This window comes from Saimiri boliviensis, chromosome 9 (genome assembly GCF_048565385.1).
Source record: "Saimiri boliviensis isolate mSaiBol1 chromosome 9, mSaiBol1.pri, whole genome shotgun sequence".
Taxonomy (NCBI): Eukaryota; Metazoa; Chordata; class Mammalia; order Primates; family Cebidae; genus Saimiri; species Saimiri boliviensis.
The window spans coordinates 68,399,987-68,414,819 of record NC_133457.1 but is presented as its reverse complement, the minus strand read 5'-3'; the positions used below and the strand labels follow the sequence as shown (position 1 = coordinate 68,414,819).

The window sequence follows — 14,833 nt, the reverse complement described above, 5'->3', positions numbered from 1 at the left end:
GGAGGCAGAGGTTGCAGTGAGCTGAGATGGTGCCATTGCACTCCAGCCTGGGCAACAAGAGCAAAACTCCATCTCAAAAAAAAAAAATAATGATAATATGATAATAATATTTTGGTAGTGGGTAGTTCCTCACTCTTATGGCATCTGTTGGTGGTGGTGTTGGTCATTTTTCCCTCAACATGCAAACAGTTGTCCTTTTATTTACCCTGTGAACTACCACATCATTTTTTTATAAGGACAGGAAAAAACTTCTGATGCAACATGATTTAGATCATTAAATGACGGATAAAATGAGGGAAATCAAGAAGTTATAACACACTTTGGGAGGCCGAGGCGGGCGGATCACGAGGTCAAGAGATCGAGACCATCCTGGCCAACATGGTGAAACCCCGTCTCTACTACAAATACAAAAAAATTAGCCGAGCGTGGTGGCGCACACCTGTAGTCCCAGCTACTTGGGAGGCTGAGGCAGGAGAATTGCTTGAACCCGGGAGGTGGAGGTTGCAGTGAGCTGAGATCATGCCATTGCACTCCAGCTTGGCGCCTGGTGACGGAGTGAGACTGTCTAAAAAAAAAAAAAAAAGTGGTAACATATATAACTCAAACATTTTAGTTTAAAACATAAATTTATATCTTTTCAACAATCTTAGGATATTGGGTCAAAGCCTGTTCTGTGAGTATGGGCCTGCTGATGGAGTCCATATCATCTTTCTAATATGAACTGTGCCCATAATACATCATATGGAATTTACAGTTTCAATTTATTTTGTACTGAGCCAGCAATTTTTAAAATCCTGTAGTATGAATACAGAATCTTCATATTTAGTTTTTCCCCCTAACTTCTGAAAATTGTCTAACCTCCATCTAATTCGATATCAAGTCTTTACAGTGACTTACCTTTGGTGAAGAAGCTTTTCAGAGCATAGTACTTAGTGTTTCTAAATACAGTCATTTCCTCAATGTACATAATCATTACTTTAAATGTGAAATGATAACAAGTACAACCTGCAGGAATAGGTTTGGGAACAACAGTAACTGATTCTCGTAAGCCGCAACTCAGTTGGTAGCAGTGAAAGTGCATGGTTGTTCTAGAGGATTATCTGTGCCAACCTGAGTGCTGCATTTCAAGGTCAGGAAAGTTGGAAAGCCTCTCTCTCTCTCTCTCTCTCTCTCTCTCTGTGTGTCTCTCTCTCTATCTGTCTCTCTCTCCCTCTCTGTCTCTCTCTCCCTCTCTCTCCCCCTCCCTCTCCCCCTCGCTTTCCCTCTCCCTCTCCCTCTCCCTCTCCCTCTCCCTCCCACCCTCCCACCCCCCTTGCCTTCCTTTCCTTCCTTTTTTGTAGAGACAAAGTCTCGCTCTGTCACCCAGGCTGGAGTGCAATGGCGTGATCTCAGCTCACCACAACCTCCACCTCCCAGATTCAAGCAATTCTCCCACCTCAGCCTCCTGAGTAGCTGGGACTACAGGCGCCTGCCACCACGCCTTGCTAATTTCTTTTCTATCTTAGTAGAGACGGGATTTCACTGTGTTGCCCAGGCTGGTCTCGAACTCCTGAGCTCAGGCAATTTGCCCGCCTCAGCCTCCCAAAGTGCTAGGGTTACAGGTGTGAGCCACTGCGCCCAGCCTACTGTTCAGCAAATAATAGAGCCTTGCTCTTTTTCTTTTTTTGAGTCTACCACTTTAGTTTTTTTTTTTTTTTGTAGCATTGCTTTTAATATGTATATGTTACATACATGAGCGTACCCTCATTTGCAGTCCCCTATTGATAAATGTTCAAGCTGCTTACATATAGCCTGGGCGAGGTGGCTTACACTTGTAATCCCAGCACTTTGGGAGGCTCAGGCGGGTGGATCACCTGCGATCAGGAGTACGAGACCAGTCTGGCCAACATGGCAAAACTGTTTGTATTAAAAATACAAAAATTAGCCGGGTCTGGTGGCAGGTGCCTGTAATTCCAGCTACTTGGGAGGTTGAGGCAGGAGAATCACTTGAACCCTGGAGGCGGAGGTTGCAGTGAGCCGAGATTGTATCATTGCACTCCAGCCTGGGCAACAAGAGTAGAACTCTGTCTCCAAAAAAAAAAACCCAAGTTGTTTACATTTATATATTTTTTCATTTTTGCTGTTATAAAAAATGCTAAACATTCTTTTTTTATATAGAGAAATTGATTAATAAAACTTATCCTTCTGTCTGTCCCTTCATGATTTGCACTTTTGTAACAAGATCTGCTGATCAGAATCTGCATTCTTTTTTTTTTTTGAGGCAGCCTGTTACCCAGGCTGAAGCACAGTGGCTCCATCTCAGCTCACTGCAACCTCTGCCTACTGGGCTCAAGTGATGCTCCTGCCTCAGCCTCCCAAGTCCCCAGCTAATTTTTGTATTTTTAGTAGAGACCGGTTTCACCATGTTGACCAGGCTGGTCTGGGTCTCCTGACCTCGAGTGATGCTACCACCTCAGCCTCGCAAAGTTCTGAGATTTCACGCATGAGCCACCGTGCCCGGCTTGATTTGCACTTTTGCTTCTAAACGTTGAAAGTTTTTCTTTACTCAGAAATCCAATATCCTTACTTTTCTTAGGGGACTTGTAGTTTCTTTATTCCTGTTTAACTTTGATACAGCTGGAATTTATTTTGGTATATGATTTGAGGAGAATGCCTAAATTGATCTACTTCTAGCCAGCCAATTTTCTCAACAATATTTGTTGAATGATCAATTTTTTCCATATTATTCCCCAAACAAAACGGTTTATTTAAGTGTTTAAGTTAGTCTAAAATTCATTGTGGCGATTCCTTAAGGACCTAGAAATAGAAATCCCATTTGACCCAGCAATCCCATTACTGGGTATGTATCCAAAGGATTATAAATCATTCTACTATAAGGACACATGCACACGAATGTTCATTGCAGCACTGTTTACAATAGCAAAGACCTGGAACCAACCCAAATACCCATCGATGATAGACTGGACAGGGAAAATGTGGCACATATACACCATGGAATATTACGCAGCCATCAGAAACGTTGAGTTCATGTCCTTTGTAGGGACATGGATGAACCTGGAAACCATCATTCTCAGCAAACTGGCACAAGAGCAGAAAGTCAAACACCACATGTTCTCACTCATAGGCGGGTGCTGAACAATGAGAACACATGGACACAGGGAGGGGAGCATCACACACTGGGGTCTGTTGTGGGGAAATGGGGGAGGGAAGGGGGTTGGGGAGAGATAGCATGGGGAGAAATGCCAGATGTAGGTGAAGGGGAGGAAGGCAGCAAATCACACTGCTATGTATGTACCTATGCAACAATCTTGCATGTTCTTCATATGTACCCCAAAACCTAAAATGCAAAAAAAATAAAAAGTCTGAAATTTTGTCTGAAGAAAAGAAACCAATTTTAGATGCTTTTCACTTAAAAATGACATAACCAGGAGACATGCTGGAGTTGGTATCCCACTGCTGCCCAGCCCTGGCCACTGAGTATCCTCGGAACCAGAGACCAGAATTCCTGCCACACTACCGCCAAAGTAGTGAAGGTCTTCATGATGTTTATTGTCAAAAGAGCCTGTACATCTGATGTTTCCAGTCCTCACTTCCACCTTCCCTGTGTAGAAGTGAGGAGAAAGACTTTTTAGAAAGAAGCACCCCTGAGTTTTGAGGGTTTTTGGGTCATATATTAAGTTCTGATATATCTTTTTTTTTTTTTTTTTTTGAGACGGAGTTTCGCTCTTGTTACCCAGGCTGGAGTGCAATGGCACGATCTCAGCTCACCGCAACCTCCACCTCCTGGGTTCAGGCAATTCTCCTGCCTCAGCCTCCTGAGTAGCTGGGATTACAGGCACGCACCACCATGCCCAGCTGATTTTTTGTATTTTTAGTAGAGACGGGGTTTCACTATGTTGACCAGGATGGTCTCCATCTGTTGACCTCGTGATCCACCCACCTCGGCCTCCCAAAGTGCTGGGATTACAGGCGTGAGCCACCGCGCCTGGCATATCTTAAGGTCTGTTTCCAGGCGATTTATTTTGTCCCATTGATTGGTCTGTGTCTCTTTTTTGTTTGTTTTTTAAGACAGGATCTCTCTGTGTTGTCCAGGCTGGAGTACAGTGGCGCAGTCTCGGCTCACTGCAACCTCTGCCTCCTGGGCTCTTGTGATCCTTCCACCTCAGCCTCCCAAGTAGCTGGGACTACAGGCATGTGCCACCATACCTAGCTAATTTTTTGGATTTTTAGTAGAGTGGGATTTTGCTGTGTTGCCCAGGCTGGTCTCAAACTCTGGGCTCAAGCAGTCCAACCACCTCGGCCTCCCAAAGTGCTGAGTTTGCAGGCAGGAGCCACCAGGCCTGGCCTGGTCTGTCTCTTGATACTTGTGCTAGCTCTATGTATTTTTAATTATTTAGATGTTAGTTTTAATCCCTACCTAGTAGTCTCAGAAAAGATTATCAAAAAACAGCAGTTGGTTTGTTATGATAGAAACATTTTGCATGTTTAGGCCTATTCCAGGGTCAGCCTGTTTTGTCTAGGTCTGGACATTTCTTTGACTCCACAGCTCTTTCCTGACCTGTGTGGCGTGGAAAAGTAGATGTTTCCTTATTTGATTTTGCTTGCAGTAGGAACTAAAGACATACGTCTCTGGCTTTTAACAAATAACTGTTTACCAGTTTTAAGAATCATTTTTTAGGAAGCAGAATGGTAGAGAGAAAGGAATAGAAAATACATTATTTTCAGCTGGGTGCAGCGACTCATGCCTGTGATCCCAACACAAGTGACCCAAGGTGGGTCGATCACTTGAGGCTAGGAGTTTGAGACCAGCATGGCCAACAGTAAAACTCCTGCCCCTACTACTAATACAAAAATTAGCCAGCTGTGGTGGTGGGTGCCTGTAGTTTTAGCTGTTTGGGAGGCTAAGGCCCGAGAATCACTTGAACCTGGAAGGCGGAGGTTGTGGTGAGCCGAGATCGTGCCATTGTACTCCAGCCTGGGCGACAGAGTGACTTTCTCAAAAAAAAAAGAAAAAAAAGAAAAGGAAAACATATTATTTTCACTGTATACCTTATATATCTTATGCATATGTTACCTGTTCAAAAGAATGATTAAAATCATCTTTAACAATTATTCTTTAAAAGGGTAAACATTTGTCATGTGTATGGGTTCCTTTGCGTGTGTGTGTGTGTGTGTGTGTGTGAGAGAGAGAGAGAGAGAGAGAGAGTGAGAGAGAGAGAGAGAGAGAGAGAGAGAGAGACAGGCTCTCACTCTGTTGCCCAGGCAGGAGTGCAGTGGCACAGTCACGGCTCACTGTAGCTTTGACCTCCTACGCTCAAGTGATTCTCCCACCTCAACCTCTAGAGTAGCTGGGATGGAGGCGTGTGTCACCACTCTGGGCTAATTTTAAAAATTTTCGTAGAGATGGGCCAGTCTGCCTGGACTCAAGCGGTCCTCCTGTTTCAGCCTCCCAACGTGCTGCACTTACAGGTGTGAGCCACCACACCTGGCCTCTGTATGTATTGCTTTGATTGCTGCTGAGAACCTTTGAAGAGGCAAGGGAAGCTTATGCTCTTTTCCGTCTCTTTAAATGCTAACCCTAGAACTAGATTTGGTTCAGAATGATAGCAGTTTGCTCATTGTGTGCGTTCCCTTGGCAGGTGTGCTGCCACCAGGCTGATTACTGGCAGTTTGTGAAAGACATCCGGTGGCTCAGTCCCCACTCAGCCCTTCATGTGGAGAAGGTAGGAGTGGAAGAAGATCTGGGTGCTGGTAGAGCAGTAGGTCTTCATTGTTTGACACTCTGTCAGAAGAATCTTCTAGGCTCCAAGGATGGAATCTGTCAAATTTCCCATCAACTGAGAAAAGGAAATTAATTATCCCTTTAGGGACCAACTTGATTTTCTTAAAAAACAAAAACAAAAACAAAATATGCAAACCCATTGGTCCAGGCCACTGTTAAAGTTTTGTTATTTTCAAAAAATCTGCATATATGGGACCCATGGTGAAGCTTTTCAAAGCATTTCCCTTACCTGTCTCAGTTTAGTTCTCAGGTCATTAGGCCTGAGTCTTGCTTTGTCTACCAGGATGTGTGTTTTGACTCATACCCCTTTGCTTCCCAGTTCATCAGCTTGCATGAGAACGGCCAGAGCAGTGCCGACGGTGTGAGTGAACGCGCCGTTGCAGAGCTGTGGCTGCAGCACAGCTTGCAGTTCCACTGCCTCTCAGCGCAGCTCCGGCCCCTGCTTGGGGACAGGCAGTATATCAGAAAGTTCTACACAGGTAGGTAGAGGCCACTGAGGGCTCTTGCCTGCGCTTCCTCATTGTCACCCACCTCACTACTCCCCTGTCCCTCTAGTACCAGGGCCTCCTGCTTTTCACTTGATGCCATAGGGATTCTACGCAGAAACACGTATCCGGCCTTCCCTCTCCCTTGCCAAGTGAAACACAGTCCAGCTTTATGTTAGGGTCATCCCCAGCAGCCACATGTGCACAAACCATCGTTTCCCAGGAGTTTCCTGCCTGCCAGTCGCTGCTGTACAGCACCTGCACAGCGGCTCTGAGAGCTGGGTATGGGCACTACTGTTTTCTAGTCAACAGGGAAGGAGGTTAGGTGACCTGGCCAAACTCACTCAGAGCCAGGACTCAAATCTGCGTTTTTCCGACATTGAGACCTCTTGTCTTGGCCGCTTTGCTCTACTGCACGTTCTTTAGCCTCTTCTCTGTTTCTGATTTCCCTTCACCCTGCAGTGGCATGACTCTTCCTCATTCATCGTACCCCTTCCTTCCTCTTTCCTTGAGTTTCTCCCAAGGCCTCCCTATTGGGCTTTATCACTGTGGTAGCTTTTCTCTCCCCAGATACGGCTTTCCTGCTAAGTGATGCCCATGTCACGGCCATGCTCCAGTGCCTGGAAGCAGTGGAACAGAACAACCCTCGCCTCCTGGCTCAGATCGATGTGTCCATGGTAAAGAGGACGAGGAATTATCCGTGTCTTTGCTGGGTCCCTGGATCTCAGCATGATATAACCATCTACAGCAAACTGTTTTTTCACTTAGGCATTTTTGTGAGCTGAAAGGCTTTCATTTTTAAAGATGCTTGGAGAAGAAGTACTGTGAAGTACTTATTGAAGTAGAAAGTCTAAGCTTAGGTTTTATGCTTAGTAGACCTAAGCTGGGGAGTGCGGAGGTATATTTTGTTAAATGCTTGGTATCCTTTGAGGAAGTACCTCCTTAAGCCTTGAAAAGATCTGGGGAAAAGAGGGATGGTTCTGAGTCAGGAGTAGGGTTTACCATCAGACCTTCAGACCTGGCGTAGCTTAATGTTACATGAGGTCATTTTTTTCCTGTTTTTTTTTTCTTTGATGTAAAGAAAATTTTATACTACAAAGAAAATTTGTTGTCTAAAATTAACTTATCCCATCACTAATACTCCAGTTAGTGCCTTAACTAGAATGGAATCAGCATCCCCACTTCTTATAGAAGAGGATCCCCTATCTGTCCAGATTCTTTTAATTTAAATAATTAATTAATTTATTTCTGAGACAGTCTCGCTTCGTCGCCCAGGCTGGAGTACAGTGGCGTGAGTGATCTCAGCTTCCCAAGTAGCTGGGATTGTAGGTGTGAGCCACCACTCCCAGCTAATTTTTGTATTTTTAGTAGAGACAGGGTTTCACTATGTTGACCAGGTTGGTTTTAAACTGACCTCAAGTGATGTGCCCACCTAGGCCTCCCAAAGTGCTGGGATTACAGGCGTGAGCCACCACACCTCCTCATTAAGTACTTTCCATGTGCCAGATATGGTGCTATGTATAATACATGGATCATCTCATTGAATCTTCATAACTCTTTTAAGTGGGCATTGATCTCATTTTATAAAGGAGGTTGATGAGGCGCAGAGTAGCTAAGTCGTCCAAAGTTTGAAACCAAATAGCTTGTAAATCTCAAGGCCTGGATTTGAACCCTAGTCTGTCTGACCTTTGATTCCACATGCATGTTTTTTTATTTTGCTGACTTTGTAATAAAGTACTCCTGATTTGACAGCTGGAAGGATTCCAGTGCAGAAGTTGTGGTTTCAAAGTTGTGAATTACATACTATAGTAGAAGGTAGTCTTGCTGTATCTACAAGCTGTGGATAAACTCCAGGCTTACTGCCAAAGGTAGCTTCTACCAGCATTTCTGCAGAACTGAGTGGCCCCAGGCCCGCTGTCCTTAACTCTGACACATTTTTTGGTTTTATTTTGCTTTTAGTTTGCCAGAAAGCATGAGAGCCCACTCCTGGTGACAAAAAGCCAGAGCCTGACAGCCCTGCCCAGTTCCACATACACTCCTCCAACCAGCCATGCTCAGCATTCCTACTTTGGGTCCTTCTCCAGCCTCCACCAGTCCATGCCCAACAATGGCTCAGGTATGAGGGCAGGAAAAGGTGGTCATTACATTTATCCCAGCCATGGAAAGTAGGAAGACTTTGTGGGTGCTCATAGGCTTGGAATTGAGCCTTGGGCTGGTACAGTTTGTCTTAATAAGGGACATTTTAAGTTACATCGTGACTAGCCTAAAATAATTCAGCAGAATTATTAAGTCACAGAAGAGGGAGATGTTTTTAGATTCCCCTGGGTTTCTAATCCACATGGCCAAGAAGGCATTTAAATACTAGGTAACTGATTGCCAATCGTAGACTAGGCTCTGTTGTATTCAGTTTGTATGCGTTATCCCGTTTGAGCCTTCCAGTAGGCCTCTGAGGTTGGTACTATTATTGCTCATTTTTCAGATGAGGAGTGCATACTACTAAGCAGTAAAGCCACTGTCTCAAGAGCCCATACTCTTGACTTAGCTGTTTCTAAACAGTTTGATGCTTTGTTTGGCTTGCCTTTTCTGGGGTGACATCATGTATCCTGGGCACCCAGTAACTAGAAAGTTTGAAACTTAGCTGTGAGGAAGTCCTTCATACATACTGCAGGATTCCACCTCACTTGCTCCCCTTACCATCCTTTTATATTCTAGAAAGAAGATCTACTTCCTTTTCACTCTCTGGCCCTCCGCGGAAACCTCAAGAAAGCAGAGGGCACATCTCACCAGCAGAGGATCAAACCGTCCAAGCCCCCCTGGTTTCAGTCTCTGCACTAGCCAGGGATTCCCTCTTGACCCCAAATGACATGAGCTCCAGTACTCTGACCAGCCCCGTAGAGGCATCCTGGGTCAGCAGCCAGAATGATTCCCCCAGTGATGCCAGTGAGGGGCCTGAGTACCTGGCCATCGGCAACTTGGACCCCCGAGGCCGGACAGCCAGCTGTCAGAGTCACAGCAGCAATGCCGAGAGCAGCAGCTCCAATTTGTTCTCCTCCAGCAGCTCCCAGAAGCCAGATTCTGCTGCGTCTTCTTTAGGGGACCAAGAAGGAGGTGGGGAGAGCCAGCTGTCCGGTGTCCTCCGCAGGTCCAGCTTCTCAGAGGGGCAGACACTCACCGTCACCAGTGGGGCAAAGAAGAGCCACATTCGCTCCCATTCGGATACGAACATCGCCTCCCGAGGAGCTCCAGGTAATGAGGAACCCCAGCTGCTGGTTAACAACATGGCCTCCTGAGTTGAGAGTGGAAGAGAGGGTTTGTTATTGGGAGTTTTCAGATGGCAGAAAGAGGTGTTCTGTGAACATGAAAAGAAGTTTGTAATGAAGTCCAATACCTAAAATCTCTAAGTATGTCTATGTTTGTTTCTTTACACATTGCTAAATACTAAATGTTTTAGTAACATCAGAGGACAGCGTGACTCATCACAGTTGGCATTTTAAAAGTATCTCTTGGATCAGGGCCAAGTATTAATGAGCTTTAAAAATAATCCCATTAAATTCTGTCTTTTCCTGTGACATCTTAGAAGTTTGGCCAGGGTGTAATAATACCAATGCGAGAGAGGTAGAATGATATTGGGGTTTTCTAATGAAAAGGAAGGATAGGGTGAGTGTAGGATGATAGGATCTAGCAGCTAAGTGGGCGGGGCTGATGGCCATGTCACTGACTCCGGCTGCAAGGCAGTCAGTTAAGGAGGCCCTGGCCGCAGGGACCTCCCTCACCAAACACCAGCTGATAGCAGGGGCAGCCCACACATGGGGAAGGTGGGTCTCCTTGCTTTTGCCATATCCCTGCCACCATCTTCCCTGGGTTGTGGTATCTGGCAGGCTTTGGTTGGGTTTTGTTTGTGGTAGGATCTCCAGAACAGCAAGTATAGCATGGAGCTTTGTGCTCAAAGCCGTTCTCGGTCAGGAAAACCCCAGAAATAAAATATAAAAATAAAATACAGAAAAATTTAATGACCTTAAAAAAAAGGGTTTTCTTTAGCAGCTGGAGATAATCATTGCTTTCTCTTTGTAATTTCTGGGAAGGTGAGTGCCAAGGCCCTCCTCCGAAACCTTCAGAATTATGTGATTTGACTTGTTGGAAATCTTTAGGAGAAGAATCTCCAAATCAAAGCCTGTCTTCCCATGAGCTTTCTTAGATGTGAAGATTACGTGGGGTAGACCCTCACTTCACATCTCCTGCTGCAGGCCTGACTTCCACTGTGCTCCAAGCCACTGGCCTTTGAGTGTGTAAAACTTCCCTGCCCCCATTCTTGAATCCATGTGGATTCCAGAAACCACGGTAACCTGCACTGGAAAAGGGAGCCAGGGAAGATGTGTGCAGAAGGGTCTGAAGAAATAGGGGTCGTGCATAGCTTCTCGTATGAGTCATTCTTCCTTCACAACTGGGGTTCCATCTTGGGAGTTACATCCCCACTGCTGCTAGGTAAAATTTGGGACACTTTTTTTCTCTCTCTGTATCCTCATTTGCTCTGTCTGGACTCTTCTCTGCACCTGTCTGTCTGCCTACAGGAGGCCCCAGGAATATCACCATTATAGTTGAAGATCCCATCGCAGGTTTGGGAATCGGTCCTCGACCTCCTGTTTGTTCTGCTCTGTGACCACCTTTCTTAGTTCAAAATGTTATTCAGTCTGGTGTCAAATCAAGTCTGGCTAGTCTGGTCTTGTTGTGATGCTTGGAACTATCTTTAAAATGGTACCGGTATTTCATATGATGTGTTTTCTGTACACAATTCCAAAGGCCTCATTCTGTCTTCCAACAGCTTCTGGGAGGCAGAGTCAAGATTTACCAATTCAGTTTTGCCCAGAGGTGAATCTGAGGCCTGCTCTTTGTCTGGGGCATCATGATGAATCAGTGGCAGAATGTTTTTTTCTTTTTAAAAAATTTTTTACTTTTTAAAAAAAAATTTTGTAGAGACAGGGTTTCACCATGTTGCCCAGGTTGGTCTTGAATTCCCAGCTTCAAGTGATCCTCCTGCCTTGGCCTCCCAAAGTGCTGGGATTACAGGCATGATCCACCACACCCGGCCCAGAATTTTTATTATAACTGAATACTTCCTATGGCTGACTTTATTTTCCTTGAATTAACACCAGAATGTATTTTATCCCCTTTCTGTGGTCTTAGATATAATTGCATGTTTTTTTTTTTGTTTTTTGTTTTTTTCTCTCCTGGAGTTCCCTGTTTTTTCCTTTTTCTTTCACCTGTTTTCATTTCCCTGTAAATCCCTGCACCCCATTCCAGGTATTGCATAGGATTTTTCTAGTGATTTGAATCTGTTTCATTGGTTTTCATGACGGTGTTCAAACCGAGATGTGTGCTCTCTCCTGGCTACCATAATTCATGGAGATTAACACTGGAATGTGACTGCCAGGCAGAGTAGTGAGAGGGGACTGAGAGCTCTGGCTTCCCGGAAATGGGTGGGGCCCCTGGGTATGTTAGCTTGGAGGAGACATGGCTAAAGAGGAATAAAGTGTGCAGGGCCATCATTAATAGCATTGTTATCAAGGAGATAAGAAATTGTAAGAAGGCAGATGTCAAGTGAGTGTAAGGAAATTCTAAGAATTAGTTAAATGGCAACATTAGCGGGTAGTAAACTCAGTAAGTAAAGGCTGAATGGCCACATGGTGTAAAGAGGTGAGGTCGTGGTGGAGTTTGTGTTGTGTGCTGTTTGGGAGTCTCAGAGGGCCCTTCCAAGTCATGGATTTTTACCAAGGCGTCATGGTGACTACTAGTTTCTCCTCAGTTCAGTGGGGAGGAACAGAGCCCATGGCCAGGGATACCAGAAGTCTTTGAGCCCAAGAAGAACACAAAATTGTTTCTTTCACAGAGTAGCATTTCTTGTGAGCGGAGCAGCCAGCAAGTTGGCACCGTTTGTCAGGGAAATGGGGTGGATGCAGCTCAGTCATTCATTCTCCCACAGCCTCCTGCCCGTTTTCCAAGCAAGCACCCACCTGGCGTTTCCACCTGTTCTTCTTTGGGGTCCTGGAAATGCTGTGTTTCCTTGTGAAGAGTGTGGGTTTCTCACTCCTGCGAGCCCTGCCTGCTGCTCTCTCCCTTCCCAGCTCTCACTCCTCTTATTCTCAGGCATTTTCTGTTTTGCCAGCCTTCCTCCCTTACTGCTTCAACAAGGATGGGCCAGGCCCCATAACTGAGCCCTTTGGTTACGAGGCCGTCTTCCATGGCTTCTCCAGCATTGCCTTGATGCCTCTTTTTAGGACATTTTTATTTCCTTAGTAAATGTAAACCTTCTGATGTTACTCTAAAACCTAATGTCAAGATGTCAGAAAAGTTTCAATGCACTTGTCTTTGTTTACTATCTAAACAGTTTTCTAAATTGGTTTATCAAGAGGATACAAATTGGCTGATACTCCTATAAGGTTTAGTTAAAAGGTGTAGGGAAAGAGAAGCAGATTTCATGAATCCATTTTGATTTGATTCTTTCTCACCTTTGTGTTGCCCCATTCTGGATCACGTTGCTTCTTTTCCGCTTGGAATGTACTGACTTCCCATTTCCTTCCCTCCATGTGTTTCTGTGTCCTCGGGTTGTTCCCTGTTGGGGTGCCACCTCTCTCCTGCTTGGGAGGGCTTTGGGAAGGGGAGCAGTTACATGCTGAAACTCCAAAGTTGGGGATGTATCTATTGCTCACTTCGTATGTGTGTCTTTACTCCCTGGTGGTCACTGTTGTTAGAATCCTGCAATGAGAAGTCGAAGCTGAGAGGCTCCTTGCCCTACTCTGGTCAAAGCAGTGAAGTCGGCACACCCAGCTCTCTGTACATGGAGTATGGTGAGTACTAGGAGGGCCGGGGCTAAAATGGTGTCTTTCCTTTGCTTGCCCCTTGTGCCTGCTAAGCGCTGGGCTTTGGGGTTCAGCGCAGCTCTGCAGAGGGTTCACCCTGTGACAGTCTCAGCCACCCTCTTGTCATTTTCAACCCCTGTGCTAGAAATCGCACTGCTCTGCCATTTCTCTTGGGCTTTTCTGACGTAGGGGTTCCACCCTCTCTTACGCTCTGGTGTTAGCATCAGGTGTGTCAGTCGGTCCAGGTGACATGGCTCTCTGAGTGGATGAGATGGACCTTGAAAAGAGGCCGAGGAGTATCTGGGCTTAATAACCAGAAGACAGACTCTCCATAGAAATCACGGACAGGAGGAAGCCATTTGTGTCCTTTTCTGACTCCCAGCCCAGAGTTTTACATTTTTATTTCTTTTCAGTATGGTATGAGGGAGAGCATGTTCTCTTTAACTTTAGGTGGTAAAAGGATTCTCTTGGCTTCTCTCTGTTTGTTCCACCATTTTCCAACCAAGAGGCTTAGGGCTCTGGGATTCTACAAGTCCGAGAAGTTCTTTTTTTTTTTTTTTTGAGACAGCCCTTGTTGCCCAGTCTGTGGTGCAGTGGCACGATCTCGGCTCACTGCAACCTCCGCCCCTTGAGTTCAGGCAGTTCTCCTGTCTGAGCCTCCCAAGTAGCTGGGATTACTGGTACCTGTCATTATGCCCAGCTGTTTCTTATATTTTCAGTAGAGATGGATTTTCACCATGTTGGCCATGCTGGTTTCGAACTCTTGACCTCAGGTGATTCTTCTGCCTCTGCCTCCCAAAGTGCAAGAGATTCTTTTAGAAGGTAAACATCTTTTTCCAGCCTCTAATTCACAGTTACCTAGGAAGACTTGGGAACATCTTTAAGGCTAAAAGCTTACGACTTCTTGAAGAAGCTTGGCTATTTCAAGTCTAAGCTTTTTACCACCACATTGCATTTCCTCACAGAAGGCAGTCGGTACCTATGCTCAGAAGGCGTGTTCCGAAGACCGTCAGAAGGACAGTCGCTCATCAGCTACCTCTCTGAACAAGACTTTGGCAGCTGTGCAGACCTGGAGAAGGTGGGAAACCTGGGGACGAATAAAGAGCTCATGAGTTGGGAGACTGGGCCTGAAGGTCTGTGGGGCCATTTGTTCTCATGAGGTTTTGGGTACATAGCAGTGACGTGGGTATAGACAGCGGTAAATATCAGTTCACAGTAAAGGTAAGTTCAGCAAGTTCTGTTTCTAGGGAACTCTACAGGGAGCCTGTGCTCCTCATTGAGTCCAAAATATTAGCGATTTTATCTTAGAAGCCAACCTGAGCAGAGAAGCATTGAGTTTGTGTGTATGTGTTTGTTTTTTTGAGACAGAGTCTTGCTCTGTCACTTAAGCTGGAGTGCAGTAGCACAGTCATGGCTCACTACAGCCTCAAATTCCTGGGCTCGAGCAATCCTCCCACCTCAGCCTCCCGAGTAGCTGGGACTGCAGGCATGCACGACCACATCTGGCTATTTTTATTATTTTTTGTAGATATGGGGGGGGGGTCTCCCTGTGTCACCCAGCCTGGTCTTGAACTCCTGGGTTTGGCCTTCCAAAGTGCTGGGATTAACAGGTGTGAGCCGCTGTGCCTGGCAGCATTGTTTTCCTGCATGATTGCCATTCCCTTGACCCTGGCACCTTAGATAAATACTATTTCCAGAATCAAATTCTATCT

The 14,833-nt window shown here is 45.6% G+C and overlaps 1 protein-coding gene across 5 annotated transcripts in view; it reads left to right on the top strand.

Annotated features, from left to right (window-relative positions):
* RUBCN (rubicon autophagy regulator) overlaps positions 1-14,833 on the top strand; it is a 63,083-nt gene that overhangs the window by 27,678 nt on the left and 20,572 nt on the right. For 3 of the 5 annotated variants that reach the window (XM_039461973.2, XM_039461971.2, XM_074406126.1), the window contains 8 exons: positions 5,640-5,723; positions 6,102-6,261; positions 6,838-6,944; positions 8,227-8,383; positions 8,980-9,513; positions 10,836-10,880; positions 13,014-13,109; positions 14,087-14,199. In XM_039461973.2, coding sequence (XP_039317907.1) covers positions 5,640-5,723; positions 6,102-6,261; positions 6,838-6,944; positions 8,227-8,383; positions 8,980-9,513; positions 10,836-10,880; positions 13,014-13,109; positions 14,087-14,199 — 1,296 coding nt within the window. The remainder of the gene's footprint in view (positions 1-5,639; positions 5,724-6,101; positions 6,262-6,837; positions 6,945-8,226; positions 8,384-8,979; positions 9,514-10,835; positions 10,881-13,013; positions 13,110-14,086; positions 14,200-14,833) is intronic. The other 2 variants (XM_039461974.2, XM_039461972.2) reach the window with 1 other exon arrangement.